We start from the raw sequence: 22902 nt of genomic DNA on the forward strand, positions 1-22902 counted from the left end.
AGCCATTAACAGGGAATCACGGAGAGCCAATGCCAAGCCGAATAAAATTCTGCAGATATTTGAAATTTATGACTCCCAAGGAAACTTTAAAAAAGGAGAAGGATTCGAGTGACTAAATGGGTAAAATTCTCAACAAAAGATACGAACAATCCTTTCAGGATCTCTTTCGTAGCTATGAAACAAACATCCAACATAAACCAACTTTCATCTTTCAGGGCTGGCAAGTTAGAATGATAAACCCAAAGTCTACCCTGCATAGTTCTCTCTAGAACTCACTTAATGAGGTTCTTAAGAGATATAGACACAACAAAGTGTGCAGCTGGATGAACACAGCAGGCCAAGCAGCATCTTAGGTGCACAAAGGCTGACATGTTGGACCGAGACCTTTCATCAGAAAAGGGGGAGGGGAGAGGGTTCTGAAATAAATAGGGAGAGGAGGGAGGTGGATCGAAGATAGATAGAGGAGAAGATAGGTGGAGAGGAGACAGACAAGTTAAAGAGGTGGGGATGGAGCCAGCAGAGGTGAGTGTAGGTGGGGAGGTAGGGAGGGGAGAGGTCAGTCCGGGGAGGACGAACAGGTCTCCGGGGCGGGAAGAGGTTAGGAAGTAGGAGATGGGGGTGGGGCTTGAGGTGGCAGGGTGGGCTGGTTTTGGGATGCGGGAGGGGGAGGGGAGATTTCAAAGCTTGTGAAGTCGACATTGATTCCACGGAGACGCAGGGTTCCCAAGTGCAATACGAGGTGCTGCTCCTGCAACCTTCAGGTGGCATCGTTGTGGCACTGCAGGAGGCCCAGGATGGACATCCTATCTGAGGATTGGGAGAGTCAAAACAGTTCACGACTGGGAGGTGCAGTTCTTTAGTGCATTGAGCATAGGTGATTTGCAAAGCAGTCCCCAAACCTCCATTTGGTTTTCCCGATGTAGAGGGGGCCACAAAGGGATCAGCGGATACAGTATACCACATTAGCAGATGTGCAGGTAAACATCTGTTTGATGTGGAAATTCTTCCTGGGGTCTGGGATGGGGGTGAGGGGGGAGGTATTGGGACAAGTGAATTTTAAACATTATGATGACAATATTTGTGGATATATAGGGAAAAGTGCTGGGTGTAGGGGGTGCTGGAGGCGAGTGTGGAGCGGATAAGGGAGTCACCTAAGTGTGGAGGGAAAAATGTCTTTGGTGTGGGGTCGGATTGCAGATGGCAGAAGTGTGAGCGGACGATGCATGGAATCCGGAGGTTGGTGTGGTGGTAGGTGAGGGTGAGGAGGACACTGTTTTGGTAGTTATTATGGGGAGCGGGTATGAGGGATGAGTTGTGGGAAATGCGGGTGACACGGTTGAGGGCGTTTTTGACTATTGAGGAGGGGGATGTTGTGGTTCTTGAACAACCCTCAACAATTTCTCTTTCAATTCCTCCCACTTCCTACAGACAAAGCGGGTGGCCAGTGTACCCACCTGGGCCCAAGCTATGCCTGCCGCTTTGTAGGTTACATGGAACGCTCCCTCTTCCGTACCTACACTGGCCCTCAACCCCACGTCTTCCTCCGTTACATTGATGACTGTATCGGCACTGCCTCGTGCTCCCACAAGGGGCTCTAACATCCACTTCAGCAACACCTTCCTCCCGAACTTCAAGTTCACCTGGACAATCTCTGATACCTCTCTCTCCTTCCTGGACCTCTCTATTTCCAACCACCAAGAAACAAATATCCATTTCAAGTCCACCAACTCCCACCAAATTCCCGCAACAATTCATCCACTTTCCCCATTCCTTTGACTCTGCATCTGCTCCCAGGATGAGGTATTCTACTCTCGTATATCTCAGATGTCCTCATTTTTCAAGGACCACAACTTCCCCCGCTCAGTGGTTGATAACGCCCTCGACCGTGTCTCCAGCATTTCCTGCAACAAATCCGTCTCACCCCACCTCACAACAACAACCAAAACAAAGTCTTCCTCGTCCTCACGTACCACCCCACCAACCTCCGGATCCAACGCATCAGTTCCTTCGAAACTTTGATATTCTCTGGGAGGCTACGGAGGAGGTGGTGGAGCCTTTGGCCTTCATCTTTGAGTCCTCATTGTCTACAGGTTTAGTACCAGAGGAATGGAAGGTTGCAAATGTTGTGCCTTTGTTCAAGAAGGGCAGTAGAGATGACCCAGGTAATTATAAACCATTGAGCATTACATCTGTTGTCGGAAATGTTTTGGAAAGAGTTATAAGAGATAGGTATTATAATCATTGAGCAAGCACCAATTTGATTGGAGATAGTCAACATGGATTTGTCAAGGGCAAGTCATGTCTCACAAACCTCACTGAGTCATTTTAGAAGCTGACGAAGCATGTGGATGAGGGTCGGGCAGTTGACGTGGTGGACATGGACTTCAGTAAAGCCTTTGATAAGGTTCTACATGGTAGGCTACTGGAGAAAACATGGAGACATGGGATTGAGGGAGATTTAGCAGGTTGGATTAGAAACTGGCTTTCAGTAAGAAGGCAACCAGTCGTGGTTGATGGAAAATATTCAGCCTGGAGTCTGATTACTAGTGGTGTGTCTCAAGGATCTGTTTTGGGACCACTGCTGTTTGTCATTTTCACAAATGACTTGGACGGAGGCATTGGTAGATGGGTTACTAAGTTTGCAGATGACACTAAAGTCGGTGGAGTGGTGGACAATGTGGAAGAATGTTGCAGGTTGCATGGAAACTTGGATGAACTGCAGAATTGGGCTGAAAGGTGGCAAATGGAGTACAATGTGGATAAATGTGAGGTGATTCACTTTGGGAGGAATAATAGGAAGGCAGAATATTGGGTCAATGGAAAGATTCTTGGTAGTGTTGCTGTGCAGAGGGATCTTGGTGTTCATGTACGTAGATCCCTGAAAATTGCCACCCAGTTTGATCGTGCTGTTAAGGCGGCTTACGATGTATTAGGTTTTATTGGTCGAGGGATTGAGTTCCAGAGCCGTGATGTCATGCTGCATCTGTCCAAAAAGCTAGTGCGGTCTCACTTGGAATACTGTGTACAGTTCTGGTCACCCCATTCCAGGAAGGATGTGGAAACATTGGAAAGGTGCAGAGGAGATTTACCAGGATGTTGCCTGGTCTGGAGTGAAGGACTTCTGAAGAAAGGCTGAGGGACTTGGGTCTGTTCTCGTTGGAGAGAAGATGGTTCAGAGGGGATTGAATAGAGACATACAAGATGATCAGTGGATTAGATAGGGTGGACAGTGAGGGTCTTTATCCGAGGATGATGATGTCAGCTTGTATGAGGGGGCACAGCTAAACATTGAGGGGTGATAGATTTGAGATAGATGTCAGAGGCAGGTTCTTTACTCAGAGTGGTAAGGACGTGGAACCCCCTGCCTGCCAATGTAGTTAGCTCAGCCACATTAGGGGCATTTAAACAGTCCTTGGATATGGATGATAATGGGATCATGTAGGGGGATGGGCTTAGATTTGTTCACCGGTCCGCCCAGATCGTTGCAATGGGCAAAAAAGCACACCATTGTCTCTACTTCCCAGGAGGCTAAGGTAATTCTGTGCGTCCACAAGGACAACTTTCACTGATGTACCACAGAAAGCATCCTATCTGGATGCATATCACAGCACGGTTCCTTCAGCTAAACAATCACAAGTTATTATGGCTCCTGCCTTTCTTCTTCAAGGCAGAATTGGTTCTGCTTTGTCATAACTATATTGGGAGAAAATCCATGCTCAGTGCAAGTTAATTCTTCCAACAATTGAGATACCATGGAATACTGAGCAATGAGTTGGTGTGAGAGAGAGAGAGAGAGAGACAAAGACAGAGAGGTTGGTCGGGGGGGGGGGGGTGGAGGGAGACAGGGACAGAGAGAGAGATGGGCGATGAGGGAGAGAGAGAGACAGTCAGACAGACAGAATGGGCGACAGAATGTGAGCGTGTGAGTGCCTGCATCAGACAGTGTGAGAGATGTTGCTGAGGTGGAGATAGTTGAGAGTGACGATCACCAACGATCTCTCCTGGTCCACCCAGATCGTTGCAATGAGTGAAAACAGCACACCAATGCCTCTATTTCCCCAACAGCAGCTTCTTCACCGCTGCTATTGGACATCTGACAAAGGAAGTCAGGAAACATATCAAAGAAAAAGAGACAGCCTATAAAATGGCCAAGAGCACTGGGAAATCAGAAGATTGGGAAGGCCACAAAAACAGACAGAGGATAACAAAGAGAGCAATCAGGAAGCAGAAGATCATATATGAAGGTAGGCAAGCTAGTAATATTAGAAATGACAGTCAAAGCTTTTTTCAATACATAAGAAGCAAACGAGAGGCAAAAGATGATATTGGGCCGCTCCAGATTGATTCTGGAAGGCTATTGATGGGAGAAAAGGAAATAGCTGAAGACCTTAATAAGTACTTTGCGTCAGTCTTCACAATGGAAGACATGAGTAGTATGCCAACAATTAGGGAGAGCCGGGGGCAGAGTTGAGTACAGTAGGCATTACAAAAGAGCAAGTGCTAGAAGAGCTCAAGGGTCTAAAAACTGATAAATCTCCTGGCCCCGATGGGCTACATCCTAGAGTTCGGTGGGAGGTGGCTGAGGAAATCGCAGAGGCTTTGGTCGTGATCTTTCAAAAGTCACTGGAGTCAGGGAAAGTCCCAGATGATTGGAAAATTTCTGTTGTAACTCCCTTGTTTAAGAAAGGATCAAGGCAAAAGATGGAAAATTACAGGCCGATTAGCCTAATCTCGGTTGTTGGTAAAATTCTAGAATCCATTGTCAAGGATGAGATTTCTAAATTCCTGGAAGTGCAGGGTCAGATTAAAACAAGTCAGCATGGATTTAGTCAGGGGAGGTCATGCCTATTCGAATTCTTTGAAGAGGTGACAAGTATGTTAGACCAGGGAAACTCAGTAAATGTTGTCCATCTAGACTTCCAAAAGGCCTTTGATACAGTGCCTCACGGGAGGCTGCTGAGCAAGGTGAGGGCCCATGGTGTTCGAGGTGAGGTACTGGGTTGGATTGAGGATTGGCTGTCTGACAGAAGGCAGAGAGTTGGGATAAAAGGCTCTTTTTCGGAATGGCAACCGGTGACGAGTGCTGTCCCGCAGGGTTCAGTTTTGGGGCCACAGCTGTTCGCCTTATATGTTACTGATCTGGATGAAGGGACTGGGGGCATTCTGGCGAAGTTTGCCGAAGATACGAAGATAGGTGGACAGACAGGTCCTACTGAGGAGGTGGGGAAGCTGCAGAAAGATGTAGACCATTTAGGAGAGTGGTCCACGAAATGGCTGATGAAATTCAATGTGAGTAAATGTGAGGTTTTGCACTTTGGTAAAAAGAATACAGGCATGGACTATTTTCTAAATGGTGAGAAAATTTGCAAATCAGAAGTGCAAAGGGATCTGGGAGTGTTGGTCCAGGATTCTCTACAAGTTAACTTGAAGGTCGAGTCCGTAATTAAGAAAGCGAATGTAATGTTGGCGTTTATCTCAAGAGAGTTGGAATATAAAAGCAGCCATGTGCTTCTGAGGCTTTATAAGGCTCTAGTTAGGCCCCATTTAGAAAACTGTGTCCAATTTTGAGCCCAACACCTCAGGAAGGACATACTAGCCCTGGAGCGTGTCCAGCGGAGGTTCACACGGATGATCCCTGGAATGCTAGGTTTAATGTATGATGAACGGCTAAGGATCCTGGGATTGTCCTCATTAGAGTTCAGAAGGTTGAGGGGCGATCTAATAGAAACTTACAAGATAATGTATGGTTTAGAAGGGGTGGACGCTCGGAAGTTGTTTCCGTTAGGCGGGGAGACTAGGACACGTGGGCACAGCCTTAAAATTAGAGGGGGTAAATTTAAAACTGAAATGAGACGACATTTCTTCAGCCAGAGAGTGGTGGGCTTGTGGAATTCATTGCCGCAGAGTGCAGTGGAGGCCGGGACGTGAGATGCCTTCAAGGCAGAGATCAACAAATTCTTGATCTCAAAAGGAATCAAGGGCTATAGGGAGAGTGCAGCGAAGTGGTGTTGAAATGCCCATCAGGCATGATTTAAATGGTGGAGTGGACCGGATGGGCCGAATGGCCTTACTTCCACTCCTCTGTCTTAAGGTCTTATGGACAGGTACATGGATGGGCAGGGAGCAAATGGACACAGACCCTTAGAAAATAGGTGACAGGTTAGACAGAGGATCTCGATCGGCGCAGGCTTGGAGGGCCGAAGGGCCTGTTCCTGTGCTGTAATTTTCTTTCTTCTCTTTATTTGTACTCTTGCCTCTCTCTTACCTTTATAGCTGAAAAAAAACTCCTGCAATTTTTTTTTAATATTACCCTCATTAATATTGCCCTCATATTTCATCATCTTCCCCCTTATTGCCTTTTTAGTTGTCCTCTGCTAGTTTTCGAAAGGCTTCCCAATCCTCTGGCTTCCCACTCACCTACACCACATTTTATCCTTTTTCTTTTGCTTTCATCCTGTCCCTGACTTATCTTGTTAGTCGTGGTTGCTGATCTTTTCCTGATCTCAACTCCACTCTCCTGCCAGCTCCCCATGGCCCTTGATCCCTATTTTTCATCAGAAACATATTTATTTCTTTCCTGGATCGGTCGATTGGTGCTGCCTCCATTGCATTCAGAGGCAATGAATTCCACAGATTCACAACCCTCTCCTCATCTCCATTTTGAACATTCCATCTCTCACTCAACAGCCACAGCTTCTTGTTTGAGACTGTTCCACAATGCAGAACATGTGCTCAATGCCCATCTTTTCAATCCCCTTTACTATTTTATATACCTCAATCAGAACCACCCCCTCACTCTTTCGAACGCCAGCAAGTACAAGCGCAAGCTACTCAGCCACTTCTCATATGACAGCCCTTTCATCCCTGGAATCAATCAGTTAAACCTCCTCCGAACTGCCTCCAGTACAAACGTATCCATCCTCAGTGAGGGGATCTAAACTGGACACAACACTCTGGTCTCACCAACACCCAATGTATGAGGAAAAACACTTTGTTACTTTAATGATCCAGTCCTTTTGTGACAAATGCCAGAGTTCCATCTGCCTTTCTTATGCTATGCTATACCTGCATACCCACTTTCGGCTATTCATGCACAAAGGCAGCCAGATAACAGACTTTGAATCTTCCTTCCATTTAAATAATAATTCGCCCTTTTTTCCCCTGGGCAAAACAGGCAAGCCTTGTGCTTATCCACATAAACCACCTGCCAGATTCTGGTCCATTCTCCTCGCCTGTCAATGTTCCGCTCTGTATGTTCTATTTCACATCACAGGCTGTTGTCCCACCTATTTCAGAATCATCCATGCATTCTGTTATGTTACATTTTGTCTCTGCTTACATATCATTTGTATAGGTTACAAATAGTTGAGGTCAGAGAACTGAACCCGCAGCACCCCACTAGTGACAATTCACCATCCAGGCAAAGACTCATTTATCCTGACACTCAGCTTTCTGTCAGTTAGCCAGGCCTTTATTCAAACCAATATTCTACCCTTCATCCCCTTGGATCTAACGTTCTGGTTCACATTTTTATGCAGCAACTGGTCAAATTCTTTCTGGAAATCTCAATATGCCACATCCCTCGGATCCCTGTACAAGATCCTCAATTCTGCCACCTCATCAGTTCCTGACTTCATTACAGCTTTTGTTCAAACATGGTCGAAAGAGTTGAATTCCGGAGGTGAGCTAAGGATGGCTACATTTGACCGAGTGTGGCATCAAGGAGCGCTACCAAAACTGGAGCTGATGGGAATCCAGCAGAAACTCACCACTGGTTCGAATAATATCTGCACAGAGGATGATATTTTTTCCATTCTTTCATGGGAAAGAGGGCATTGCGGGTTAGACCAGCTTTTATTGCCCATCTCAAATTGCATAACTGATATCTGGAGTTCCATGTAGGCCACACCAGGCGACGCAGTTTCCTTCCCTAAAGAACATCAGTGAATCAGATGGGTTTTTCCAACAATTGACAATGGATTTACGGTCATCATTAGACTCTTAATTCCAGATTTTCATTGAATTCAAATTCCATTATGTGCCATCGTGGAATTTGAACCAAGTCCTCAGCACATTACCTGAGTGTTTGGATTATTAGTCCAGTCATAATACCATTAGGTCATCGCCTCTCCTAAAGGGAGGCATTTTGGTTGTTGGAGGTCACCTGCAGGAGGTCCTGAGAGTACAGTCCTAAGCCTAACCATCTTCAGCTGCCTTATCAATGACCTTCTCTCCATCATAAGCTCAGAAGTGGGGATGTTCACCAGAGATAGCAGAATATTCAGCATTATTCACCACTCCTCAGATAGTGAACCTGTCCATGTCCAAATGCAACAAGGCCAGAACGATGTCTAGGCTTGGGCTGCTAAGTGGCAAGTCGCATTTATACTTTACAAATACTAGGTAATGACCATCTCCAGTAAGAGAAAATCCATAAATTGTCCCTCGACATTCAATGGTGTAACCATCACTGAATTGTCCGCTATCAAAATCCCAGGTTTTACCAGTGAACAGAAATTCAACGGGACTTCCTATTTAAATGCAGTGGCTACAAGAGCAGGCCCAAAGTTCGGATTACTGCATCAAGTAACTCACCTCCTGATTCCCCAGGCCTGTCTACCAGCTACAGGAACAAGTCAGAAGAATGGTGGAATACTCCCCACTTGCCTAGATGGGTGCAGATGCAAAAGCACTCAACAAGTTCAACACCATCCAGGAAAAAGCAACCTACTCCCTCCAGTGCTCAAAAGCAGCAGTGTGTACCATCTATGAGATGCACTGAGAAATCTGCAAAAGATCCTGAGATAGGACTTTCCAAACCTATGACAAATTTCAGCTACAAGGGCAAGGGTAACAGATATATGAGAACAGCACCACCTACAACACCCTGTCTAAGCCACTCACCATCTCAACTTGGAAATATATTGCTGTTCTTTCACTATCACTGGGTCAAAGTCCTGGAAATTCGCCCCTGACTGACTGAGTCTACCTACAGCACATGGACTACAATGATTCAACAATGACAAGGGTAACTAAGGATGGGAAGTAAATGCTGGCCCAGTTAGTGATGCCAGTGGCCCAGAAACAAATAACAATTAAGTATCACCTATCTCTTCTTAAGTCCAGTTTCTCATGTAGCACCATTCTGATTAATCTATAAAACCTGGTCTTTCTATAGCAATGCTCAAAGCTACACACAGTACTCAGTTGTGATCAAATCATAGTCTGCACAATATTAAGAACCATCACTGGCTGATAAGTATGATTGCCCAGCTAGGAAATTCCATATCACAGGTCCTGAGCTCTGTGCGGGTTGATTAGCCTGAACTGGAGCCACATATCTGACCACACGTTTAGGAGGTCTTTCGGAGTGGTGGAAGTGGTCTCGGCCTTGAGAACATTGGCATTCCTTTCTCCAGTTCCTTTCCCACACTTCAACTTCTTGTCTGGTGTTCATGAAGAATTATGTGCCTTCATACAGGAGATTCCCCCAAGTTGGTTTCTTCTGAATGGGGATATCCATACTTTGACCTCCAAGTACTACTTCTTGAAGGAACATTTCAAGGTCTTTTAAATGCTTCCTTTGACTTCTTCTTGTTCAGATGCCTTCCTTGAGTTGGCAAAAATTTACTTTGGTAGTCATAACTTAGGCATCCCAAGTACATGGCAATCCCAATGAGGTTTGTTTCAAATCATCATGGCATCAATGCTGATGCTGGGAGGTTTTTCCTCCTCGCTGATGTGGAGAATCCATGATAAAACTGTGCTGAACGGGTCTTGAAGTGGCAGCTCTATGTTATCCAGGTTTCACAGTCATATAGAAGAGGCTGAACGATGCATGCCTTGAACTCAAGGATCTTGCGATCAGCACAGATGTCACAATTGAGCATTCTCATCCTTAGGAGTCCAAAGGTGCCACTCGCAGATTGGACGTAATGTTAGAATCTCTGTATCGATGTCAGCCTTAAAAGAGAGAGAGCGTCCCATCTAAGGGAAATGTTCTACATTTGGGAGGATTTCTCTATTAATTTTGATGAAAAGATGGATCACAACATGACAGATTGGTAAAGGATTTGAGTCATCTTGAGGTTCGAACACAGAACATAACAGCGCAGTACAGGCCCTTTCGGCCTTGATGTTGTGAAACCAACCTGAAGTCCAACAAACCTACACTATTCCATTATCATCAATATGTTTATCCAACAACCATTTAAATGCCCTAAAAGTTGGCAAGTCTACTACTGTTGCAGGCAGGGCATTCCACGCCCTTACTACTCTCTGAGTAAAGAACCTACCTCTGACCACTGTCCTATATCTATCACCCCTCAATTTGAAGCTATGTCCAGCCCGTGTCAAACATGGCCATCCGAGCCAAAAGATTCTCACTGTCCACCCTATCTAATGCTCTGATCATCTTGTCCGGTTCCATTAAGTCGCCTCTTAATTTTCTTCTCTCTAACGAAAACAGCCTCAAGTCCCTCAGCCTTTCCTCAAAACGCCTTCCCTCCATACCAGGCAACATCATGATAAATCTCCTCTGCACCTTTTCCAATGCTTCCACATCCTTCCTGTGATGCGGTGACCAGAACTGTAGGTAATACTCCAAGTGCAGCTGCACCAGAGTTTTGTACAGCTGCAACATGCCCTCATGGCTCTGAAACTCAATCCCTCTACGAATAAAAGCTAACACACCGTATGCCTTCTTAACAACCCGATCAACCTGGGTGGCAAATTTAAGGTTGAGGCTAATTCTTCAGTATACTTCTGCAAAGGCCTTAAGGGAGATTTGAAGACTTCTGAGAGCGGAAATGACATTGTGAACCACATACTGAAGTTCCATATGCGAGGTCAGTGTCATTTTCTTCTTCGATTTCAACTGGTTGAGGTTAAAAGGTTTTCCATCAATCCTGTCCAGGCCACTGGGAAGCTTGTTCTTCACGAGATTAAGAATGGCGGTGACAAAGCTGGAGAAAAGGGTGGGCGTGATGACACATTCTTCCTTGAGCCTCAACTTGACCTCAAAGAGCTTCTGCACAATATTGCATTTCTGGTATTGAAGCCTGATTTAAGCTGTTGGCCTTTTATCATTTTAGCAAACTACTTCAACTTTGAGGGAAGATTGTATTTAAATGGTTAAATCCCTAAGTTTCCACTGATTGGAACAATTCTATCAAGTGGAATAATATATTACTCACCGGAGTGCAGTACTCCACCATGGGGCAATGTAACTTGTGTCCCTTTGATGTGCGCCCCGAAAAGAAACAGCTTTGGCAGATGTCAGAATTGAAGTGCTTGAGACTGCGGTACCTATAAAGAAAGAACAAGAAGTAAGAGAAATGTTCATTTTTGTTTAGATATTTTCAACCTTTGAAGGAATGCAAGTTAAGTAGTTAAATTACATATTTCTTTTTATTTTGAAGAAACGGTAAATTGTTTGGGGAGAAACAAATGCTAGGAAAGTCGGGGAAAACTGTCACAACTCCCCCAGTCAATTTTCATAATGAAATATCTCATCCCTGGAATCATTCCTGTAATTTGGTCCTGCTCTGTCTCCAACATTTTCACAAAGTTCCCTTCACATGGAAGGTTTTCATCTGCCATGGTGGCATAAACCTATTCAGAAGTAACCTTGCCAGAATCTTCCCAGCAATGGAAAGGCTGGTGATCCCATGGTTCTTTGAGCAATCTGACATTTCTCCTTCAGTTTTGTACAAGATATGGCATCTTAAAGATTCTGTGAAATCCTGCCCTGTTCCTCATAGTCCATGAAAAGCTAACAGATCTTGGCCTTCAGAGTTAGGCCACCATTCCTCAAGCTTCAGATGGAATTCAATTGACTCCGGGTCGCTGTTGCTCTTTACTTAGTTACGGCAGTCATAGTTTCATCCACAGTTGGGGTCTCACTTCTTAGACAGGGAGTTGTTTGGTCAGATCAATGGCAGTAACATGCACCTTTTCCAAGATGGTCAATCGTAGAAATGTAGGAGAATAGTTAACCAAAAAGGTTCAATTACCCCTTAGAAATCCTGTCCAAATATGCATTTTAATTTACTAATTATGGACAAGAAGTTTTATCGATCATTTAGCAACACCACAGCAATCACTTTCATAGGATGCACACACACTGATTACAGGACTAATAAAAAGGCCTTTCTGTAAATTCCCAATAATTGCAAATTACAGAAGCAACCGCAAGTCGAGTTACAATCCGTTCTGAGCCACAGTGTCTGTGATCAATGCAACTGTGAACAAAATACCATAAACATGCAGCATTCACCTCTCACAAAAATTAAGGTAAAGAAGTTGATACTTAATTTATCCTAATTACTTCTCTGGTCCATAAATTTGTTGGGATTTTTGACGATTTCAGTTATCATTTACTGACAGAGTTTCCAATAGAACATCTAAAGTTAAAGCTTTCTTTAAAAACTAATTCCCACTAACTTTCTGCTGGTTTGCACATCTCACCTGAAACCTACGATTGGGTACTCTTTGCAGATGTTACACTTAGCCTGATGTTTTGCAGTTTCAGCAGCTGCCACACGGTGTCGAACAGGCAGCCACACCATGGACTGAGGCTCCAATCTCATCCACTCGACAAAGCGTTCAACATCAATCTCTGGTTTGTTCTGGCCCTGGAGGGAAATAAAAGATCAGCTGCATGATTAATTATGTCAAGCTTACGTCCGCTATCCTCAGTGATATGGTATCTCATACACTATCACTGGGGTTTCTGACATTGTTTTTTGTCATTAATCTAATAAAAACATTGACTACTTATCAACATGATAGCCTTGGATTAGTGGTGGTACATGTTGGCCTCTGGAACCAATTCAAACCAAAAATGAGCACAAAAATCATACTGGCAAGTGGACCCGCTTGACCTTATGAATTGGTGCAGAGCACACTTACATGTTGGAAGCAACTGCGGATACTTGGTTCAATGTTGCAGCCTCCAAATGAAGCTACCTCACCCAGCTGCCAAGGGATCTGGACTGCATCGTAAAGCAAAAGACTCAGGCTTCGTTGGTCACATAAATCTGTGGGTTCAGCGACTTGTTTGAAGAGATCTGCCAAAGTTATCCAGAAGAAAAATATTGATATTCCTCAACTTAAGGGAGGTAGTTGAGAGTTCAATACATCCAATACATCTTCCTCAATTGCCTTGTTTTGTAAATTATGTTAAAAGATTATTTTATGATCTTGATTGGCTATTTGCAAACAACTGTGGAAACAAAAACTTCTGTTTGTTTACAACAATGGACAATGTATGTTGTATGATTCTCCAAGGAAGTCATTTTGTCAATTTCTTTCTTGATTGTAAATCTCAAAACTCTCTGATATCTCCTCATTCATTTCACAGAGGTAATCTTTGTGTGGACCTGGAAAACATGGGCACTGTCCTCAATGAATATTTTGCGTCAATCTTTACAACGGAGAAGGACACTGCAAGTATAGATATCAGGGCAGAGGACCTCGGAACATCAGAGGTTAAGACATAGGGAGATGCAGCTGGTTTAGCAACTTTAAAAGTGGATACATCTGCAGGCCGAACTGAAACGTATACCAGTTAGCGAGGGAAGTGAGGGAGGAGATATCTGGGCCCCTGGCAGCAATTTTCAAACCCTTGTCAATCACACGTGAAGTCATGAAGGACTATTAACATTGTCCCACTATTATCAAACGGACAAAGAAACAGACCAGGAAATTAAAGACCAGTCAGAATAATCTCAGCACTGGAGAAGCTACAAAGAGGCATTCTTAGGGGTAGAATGTACTTGCATGAATTAATCAGGGATAGTCAGTATGGATTTGTTAAGATGAGGTCACATTTCAGAAATTTGATCCAAATTTGAGGAGATGTTGGAAGATTGATGAACTTCTGCATTTGATGTTGACTTAGTAAAGTCCCCCTTGGCAGACTGATCAAGAAAGCAACAGTCAACGGGATCAAAGGCAAAGAGGCACACTGGAGCCAAAACTGGCTGAGGCAGAGAGCACAGGGTGATTGATGGTAGAGGGATGTCTATTTGACAGGATGTTTGCTTTCAGTGGGGTTGTGCAGGGCTTGCCACAAGGACCCTTGAAGTTTGTCATGTATATTCTTCATTTGGGCTTAAACACAATTTGTATGACCGTGTCACTAGCAAATCACTAATTCAGTGAGGAGGATATCGGTGGAATGGTCATGTAAATAACAGCCATGGAATCAAAGGCAAATTGGCAAATTGGCAAATTGGTTGACAGACAGGAAGAATAAACTTCAGGAGGAGATCAACAGACTGGTCAGCGGGACACAGCAATTGGAACTCAACCAGGAAAAGTGTGAGCTAACGAACTCGGGAGGGCTAACAAGGCAAGGGATCACACTATGAAGGGTGTGATCCTGGAGATTACTGAAAAAACCAAGATGCTGCCTGGGCTGGGGGTTCTCATGGAATCATAGAGTACAGAAGAGGTCCTACAGCCCACTAAGGCTGTACCTCTAAAAATACACTGCGACATTTTTACACACTAGACCATTCTCAAAAATATTATGACATTACAAGTGCTCATCCAAGTACTTTTCAAAGGTTGTACGGTTTCCTGTTTCAACTTCCCTCCCAGGCAATGCATTCCAGACCTTTACCACACTCTGGATGAAAATGATTTTCCGCAAAGCTCCTCTAAATTTCCCGTCTTTCTCTTTAAAATTGTGCCCTGTTGTTATTGATGCTTTAACTAAGGGGAACAATGCTTTCTACTCAACCTATCTATACCTCTCATAATCTTCTATGCCTCTATCAGGACCTCCACTCACCCCGCCAAACGTTCTCTGCTTCACAGAAAATAATCTGAATTTTTCCAGCCTTTCTTCACAGCTAAAATGCTCCAACACATGCAACATCCTTTTCATTCCCTCCAGTACAATCACATCCTTCCTAATGGGTGGTGACCAAAACTCCACACGTGACTCCAGCTGTGGCCTAACCAAACTTTTAAACAGCTCCAAAGTGACCTCCCCACTCTTACAATCTATGCCACGACTGATAAAGGGAGATGTCCTATATGTCTTTGTAACAACCCTTATTAGCCTGACCTGACTCCTTCAGGAATTTATGAACAAGTACCCCAGGATCCCTTTTCTCCTCTAAGCTTCCCAGTGTCCTGCTATGCATTAGATTTAGATTTAGGTTTTATTATCACATGTATTCAATACAGGGTACAAGAGTACAATGTCACCTCAGACGGTGCCATCTCAGGTACAAAGTACCTCGGTACGAAATTTTAGATGCAGATGTAGAAAATTTATCCATCCTTCTTTACTCAGAGTCGTAGGGGAGTGGAATGCAATGCTGGAGAGGGTAGTGGAGTCAGCCTCATTAGGGGCATTTAATCGGCTATTAGTCAAGCACATGAATGACAGTATAGGGTAGGAGTGGAGGTTAGATAGACCTTAGGATGACGGTAAAAGTTCGGTACAACATCGTGGGCCGAAGGGCCTGTACTGTGCTGTACCGTTCCATGTTCTATGTTAGAAAAATAAATGAATAAGTTAACAAGTTCAGCACGACAGTCTTCTTAATATAACAGTAGAAAAATAAAAACAAAAGTTTAAAAAGTCAAACATTACAGTCCTTTCTGAAGCCACGAGTTTGCAGACACACTGAACGAGGGCTCCACAGTGACGGCTCGTATTCCCCTGTGCTGGGCTCAGGCCCGCCCATCCTTGCCAGTGGACTTCACGGCTGACGGCCGTTGCTGTCCTCCATCGGGCATGACAGGCTTTGCCACATGAAGTACTCTCTTATCTTATTCCTTCTTCAGGCTATATCAATTTGCCACTGACCTGCCCAACTGACCGATGCCAAGAGTGGAGCAGACAAGGGGACCTGGTAAAGGTGTTTAAGATTTTGAAGGGCATAGAAAGGATAACTGGAAGTTGCTTTTTCCATTCGTAGACAGGGGAGGGGAGTTGAGGAGAACCTATTTACCCCAGTGTGGTGGGAGTCCTGAGTTCACTGACTGAAAGTGTGACTGATTCAGAAAGTGTCTGAATATTTAAGCAGTATTTAGATGTTCACTTGTGTTGCCGTAGGCTCCAGGGCTATGGGCCAAACAGTCAAAAAGGAAATCAATGCCATGTGAGTTCAATGTAGACAGATCTTTGTTGAGTAGTGCAGGAACTACAGACCACACGGCCTCCTCCTGTGCAACAAACATCCATGAGTCTATAATTACACAGCTTTTCTTGGAGGCATTTCTCCACTTGACTGATTCTTTGTAAAAGCAAGGCTAACAAAATAAATCCTTTTTATTAAAAGCTTCCATCTCACTGAGAAAGCTTCAGGCCAATTTGATAATCTGCTCTCAAAGATCTGCTCATATTTTGATAGTTGGGACAAATTCTACTGTCAGGGCTGACACAATCCACAACATTCTAAATCAATCAACAATATTCCAGAAAGATGATCATTTGCCTATCCGACCGATTTTAACTGATGCTTTAAAAAAATAGAGAAATAAATCTGGATCTGTCAAAAACTAATCAGTTCTTCCTTTGACCATACCCATACGTACCAGCTTTCAATGAAATATGCCCATTAGTTTGTGAGATACATTGTTGACAAACAGCACAACAAATGGGCAAAAACATAACCTCACACTAAGTGTTACCACTGCTGCAACTGAGCACTTGAGTCATACCACAGTTCTGAATATTTTTCCCAGTATTCTAATGATGAAAACATGATTGGGAACAAAAACAGCTGCTAAGGTTAGTGTCTTTGAGAAACAATAGCATCATACATATGTAGCGCATCATTTATCTTGCAGGAATGCACTGTGCAGATTCTGCACAGACCAAGTTATGACTTAACATTCATAGTGGTAATGACTAATTACAGAAATATACTAATACAGCAAACCTTTTGTTAAACAGCACCCGTGGTACCAGGAATGTGCTGAGTAATCAAAAATTCCAGTTGATCAATAGGTGCACACGCACAAAAAAACACACACTCAATAATCGGAACATAATGCACAGGATATATGCATCACTGTTCTCCTTCATTTACAGTATAAATACCTTCAGTAATGAAGCAACTTTGCCTTAACTAAAACTTACTGGCAGGGAGCCTTCTCACTTGCACCCTCACCAGACATCACAGAGATTATGAGAATACAGTAAACATCTGGTGTATAATTTTTGTCAGTTTATTGAGTGTGCTAGTTTGTTAAACAAAGTTTACATACAGTTAAATCTACAGTTTACATGTGTATCAGCAATGATAGATTTAGTACTGACACTTGTATTTTTCCTCTAGATGATCCTTGAAGAGTCACGTCAAGCCAATTTTCAAAGAAAGCACTCTGATTCTTCCACTCATACCCCTGGAAAAGGAAGTTGCAGAATGTCATGACTGACTTTACTTATTTGAATACAGCATAACATACATAGAACATCGAACAGTACAGGCCCTTCAGCCCACAATGTTCTGCCGAACTTTTACCCTAAACCTCAGGTCTATCTAACCTCCACCCCTATCTTAAACTACCATCCATATGCCTGTCTAATAGTCACTTAAATGCCCCTAATGAGGACGACTCCGCGACCCACTCGAGCTGAAACAAAGATCTCTTTGAATTGTCATTTGTCAGACATGTATTGAATCAAAAAACAAATTTCTCACTTCCATAGATTTCTACAGCATCTTAATATGATTTGTGAAGATTATACTCCACCCTTTCATTTAATAAATACAACTTTAAACAAAATGCCACTATATGGAACTTGTATGTTGGTATTTGTGCATATGCCATTTCAGTTTGTGTGATCTGTTTCGATGCAACGAGTGATAAACACTTTGATTAAAATGGTTGAGAGCAGTATATGTGAGATTTAATACCATGTTTAATCTACAGATAGTCCATCTGCAGGTAGTTATTCATGAGACTCAACTGACGTCATGTCTCAGGGGAGCTTGTGATCTCTGGGTTATGCACTGTTTGACCATTGCCGACTGGTCACTAGTTGAGTGGAAAGAGAACTACTAGCTGCTATCCATTTTCAACAAGTGATCACGATAATCTACCTGTGTTTCAACGTCCCATCAACATTCAAGAATTATTGCTCGAAGAGGCTTCTGTGTAACAAATAGGAGCGGAATCAAGATCAGCCATGTTGTTTTCCCTATCTGAACAAGCTGCCAACACCATACATAAAGGGACCGTCTTAATCATTCTTATACAATTAACTTTTACAATAGACAACAGGGGCAGGATAAGGCCATTCGGCCCTTCGAGCCAGCACCACCATTCATTATAATCATGGCTGATCATCCACAATCAGTATCCTGTCCCTGCCTTATCTCCATAATACTTGATTCCACTATCTTTAAAAGCTGTACCTATCTCTTCTTGAAAGTGTCCAGAGACTTGCCCTCCACTGCCTTCTGGGGCAGAGCATTCCATATATCCACCATTCTCTGGGTGAAGAAGTTTTTCCTCAACTCTGTTCTAAATGCCCTATCCCTTATTTTTATACTGTGTCCTCTGGTTCTGGACTCAATCATCAGCAGAAACATGGTTCCTGCCTCCAGAGTGTCTAATCCTTTCATAATCTTATACGTCTCAATCAGACCCCTTCTCATCCTTCTAAGCCATGTCCCGGTACAGCTGCAGATGGACCTCTTTGCTCCGATACTCAATTCCTCTTGAAGGCCAGCATGCCATTGGCTTTCTTCACTGCCTGCTGTACCTGCATGCTTGCGTTCATTGACTGATGTACAAGAACACCTGCATCTCGTTGTACTTCCCCTTGACCTAACTTGACTCCATTTCGATAGTAATCTGCCTTCTTGTTCTTGTCACCAAAGTGGATAACCACACATTTATCCACATTAAACAGCATCTGTCATGCATCCGTCCACTCACCTAGCCTGTCGAAGTCACCCTGTATTCTCATAACATCCTCCTCATATTTCACACTGCCACCCAGCTATGTGTCATTGGCAAATTTGCTAACATTACTTTTCATGCCTTCATCTATATCATTAATGTATATTGTAAACAGCTGCTGTCCCAGCACCGAACCTTGTGGTACCCCACTGGTCACCACCTGCCATTCTGAAAGGGACCCGTTTATCACTAGTCTTTGCTTCCTGTCAGACAGCCAGTTTACAACCAAAGTCAGTATTTTGCCCACAATACCATGTGCCCGAATTTTGCTCACTAATCTCCTAAGTGGGACTTTATCAAAGGCTTTCTGAAAGTCCAGGTAGACTACATCCACGAGTTTTCCCTCGTCCATTTTCATAGTTACGTTCCCAAAAAATTCCAGAAGATAAGTCAAGCACAATTTCCCCTTCGTAAATCCATGCTGACTCTGACCTATCCTGTTGCTGCTGTCCAAATGAATCGCAATTTAATTTTATAATTCTTTCCCACCACTGACGTCTGGCTAACCGGTCGATAATTTCCATTTTCTCTCTCCCTCCTTTCTTGAAAAGTGGGACAACATTAGCCACCCTCCAATCCGCAGGAACTGATCCTGAATCTAGAGAACATTGGAAAATGATTACCAATGTGTCCACAATTTCTAGAGCCACCTCCTTAAGTACCCTGGGATGCAGACCATCAGGACGTATCAGCCTTCAGACCCAACAGTCTATCCAACACCATTTCTTGCCTAATATAAATATCCTTCAGTTCATCCATTACCCTAGGTCCTTCAGCCACGATTACATCTGGGAGATTGCTTGTGTCTTGCCTAGTGAAGACAGATCCAAAGTACCTATTCAACTCTTCTGCCATTTCCTTGTTCCCATTAAATAAATTCACTCGTTTCTGTCTTCAAGGGCTCAATTTTAGTCTTAACCATTTTTTTTCCACACACCTAAAAAAAACTTTGACTATCCTCCTTTATATTTTTCGCCAGTTTTCCTTCGTACCTCATTTTATTCTCTGCGTATTGCCTTTTTAGTTATCTTCTGTTGCTCTTGAAAAGCTTCCCAGTCCTCCGGCTTCCCGCTAATCTTCGCTCGGTTATACTACTTCTCTTTTATCTTTATAGAGTCCTTAACTTCTCTCGTCAGCCACGGCCATCCCTGCCTCCCCTTAGGATCTTTTTTCCTCCTTGGAATGAACTGATCCTGCATCTTTTGCATTATATCCAGAAATACCTGCCATTGTTGTTTCACTGCCATCCCGGCGAGGGTATTGAACCATTGAACTTTAGCCAGCTCCTCCCTCATAGCTCCCTCGTTCCTACAATACTGACACTTCCAATTCTCCCTTCTCCCTCTCAAATTGCAGATCAAAAATTATTGTATTATGGTCACTACCTCCTCATGGCTCCTTTACTTCGAGGTCCCTGATCAAATCCGGTTGGTTGCACAACACCAGATCCAGAATGGCCTCCTCCCTGGTACGCTCCATACTGACTCTACATCTCCTGATTCTATGTCTCCACTCGCAAGGGACTGGAGATTTTATATTTCTTCACATTTATAATTTCATATTTTTTCACTATTTTTATTATTACTTCATTTCATATTTCTTTACTTCTGACTATTTTAAATACAACAGGTTTTCTTATGCTACATCAGTGACGACATTTCAAAGGTAGTTTAGCTGCCTATAAAGTACTTTTTATGCCTGAGACCATAAAATGTGCTACATAAATGCAGTTCTTTCTTTTATTAACTGCTGTAGTTGTGTGTTTCTTTGCCAATGGAGGATTGGCTACAATTACGCAGAGTAACATAAGTGAAATACATTTCCATGACAAAATTCCAAACCATGGTTACTCAATTAGAATAATAAAATATTGGCTGTTTGCAACCGAACACTGTAGATGAGCGAGCGTCACTTAGTCAGTAAAGTACCAAATAAATATGTTCCCGACATGGAGAATACAAATGAAAACTACGGTAATGCTCACAGGAAATTGGACAATGTTCTATTTTATGATCACAGCAATGCCATATCATCAACACATGCTTTAATAGATAATAAGTCACTCTGCGATATTTATTCATTTGTTTTTCATTCTCAAGATCATCTTGGCAAATCCTGTGAACCGGGACCACTTAGTTAGGACTTAATTCGCATTTTTTTCCACCTATAATAGAACATAGAACATAGAACATAGAACAGTACAGCACAGAACAGGCCCTTCAGCCCACAATGTTGTGCCGACCATTGATCCTCATGGATGCACCCTCAAATTTCTGTGACCATATGCATGTCCAGCAGTCTCTTAAATGACCCCAATGACCTTGCTTCCACAACTGCTGCTGGCAACGCATTCCATGCTCTCACAACTCTCTGCGTAAAGAACCTGCCTCTGACATCCCCTCTATACTTTCCACCAACCAGCTTAAAACTATGACCCCTCGTGCTAGCCATTTCTGCCCTGGGAAATAGTCTCTGGCTATCGACTCTATCTATGCCTCTCATTATCTTGTATACCTCAATTAGGTCCCCTCTCCTCCTCCTTTTCTCCAATGAAAAGAGACCGAGCTCAGTCAACCTCTCTTCATAAGATAAGCCCTCCAGTCCAGGCAGCATCCTGGTAAACCTCCTCTGAACCCTCTCCAAAGCATCCACATCTTTCCTATAATAGGGCGCCCAGAACTGGACGCAGTATTCCAAGTGCGGTCTAACCAAAGTTTTATAGAGCTGCAACAAGATCTCACGACTCTTAAACTCAATCCCCCTGTTAATGAAAGCCAAAACACCATATGCTTTCTTAACAACCCTGTCCACTTGGGTGGCCATTTTAAGGGATCTATGTATCTGCACACCAAGATCCCTCTGTTCCTCCACGCTGCCAAGAATCCTATCCTTAATCCTGTACTCAGCTTTCAAATTCAACCTTCCAAAATGCATCACCTCGCATTTATCCAGGTTGAACTCCATCTGCCACCTCTCAGCCCATCTCTGCATCCTGTCAATGTCCCGCTGCAGCCTACAACAGCCCTCTACACTGTCAACGACACCTCCGACCTTTGTGTCGTCTGCAAACTTGCTGACCCATCCTTCAATTCCCTCGTCCAAGTCATTAATAAAAATTACAAACAGTAGAGGCCCAAGGACAGAGCCCTGTGGAACCCCACTCACGACTGACTTCCAGGCAGAATATTTTCCTTCTACTACCACTCGCTGTCTTCTGTTGGCCAGCCAATTCTGTATCCAAGCAGCTAAGTTCCCCTGTATCCCATTCCTCCTGACCTTCTGAATGAGCCTTCCATGGGGAACCTTATCAAATGCCTTACTGAAGTCCATATACACCACATCCACAGCTTGACCCTCATCAACCTTACTAGTCACATCCTCAAAAAACTCGATAAGGTTTGTAAGGCATGACCTACCCCTCACAAAGCCGTGTTGACTGTATTTGATCAAGCCATGCTCTTCCAGATGGTCATAAATCTTATCCCTCAGAATCCTTTCTAACACCTTGCAGACGACAGACGTGAGACTTACCGGTTTATAATTGCCGGGGATTTCCCTATTTCCTTTCTTGAAGAGAGGAATTACATTTGCCTCTCTCCAGTCCTCAGGTACGACTCCAGTGGAGAGCGAGGATGCAAAGATCTTCGCAAGTGGCGAAGCAATTGCATTTCTCGCTTCCCAAAGCAGCCGAGGACAAATCTGATCCGGGCCTGGCGACTTGTCAATCTTAATGTTTGACAAAATTTTCAGTACATCAGCTTCCTCTATCTCTATCCATTCCAGCATGCACACCTGCTCTTCAAAGGTTTCATTCACTACACAGGTCGTTTCTTTCGTAAAGACAGAAGCAAAAAACTCATTTAGGGCTTCCCCTACCTCCTCAGGCTCCACACACAAGTTCCCTATGCTATCCCTGATCGGCCCTACTCTTTCTTTGACCATTCTCTTATTCCTCACCTAAGT

The 22902-nt window shown here is 43.6% G+C and overlaps 1 protein-coding gene across 7 annotated transcripts in view; it reads right to left on the reverse strand.

Moving 5' to 3' along the window:
* Positions 1–22902, reverse strand: part of LOC132209041 (dystrophin-related protein 2-like) — a 156928-nt gene that overhangs the window by 104856 nt on the left and 29170 nt on the right. For 5 of the 7 annotated variants that reach the window (XR_009445115.1, XR_009445111.1, XR_009445112.1 and 2 more), the window contains exons 4-7: positions 17288–17373; positions 12913–13070; positions 12469–12635; positions 11196–11307 (exon numbers count right to left, since the gene is read on the reverse strand). Coding sequence is in view for 1 of the 7 variants with exons in the window: in XM_059644252.1 (XP_059500235.1) it covers positions 11196–11307; positions 12469–12590 (234 nt within the window). In the remaining 6 variants the exon portion in view is untranslated. The remainder of the gene's footprint in view (positions 1–11195; positions 11308–12468; positions 12636–12912; positions 13071–17287; positions 17374–22902) is intronic. The other 2 variants (XR_009445116.1, XM_059644252.1) reach the window with 2 other exon arrangements.

Source organism: Stegostoma tigrinum, unplaced genomic scaffold, assembly GCF_030684315.1.
Source record: "Stegostoma tigrinum isolate sSteTig4 unplaced genomic scaffold, sSteTig4.hap1 scaffold_63, whole genome shotgun sequence".
NCBI lineage: Eukaryota > Metazoa > Chordata > Chondrichthyes > Orectolobiformes > Stegostomatidae > Stegostoma > Stegostoma tigrinum.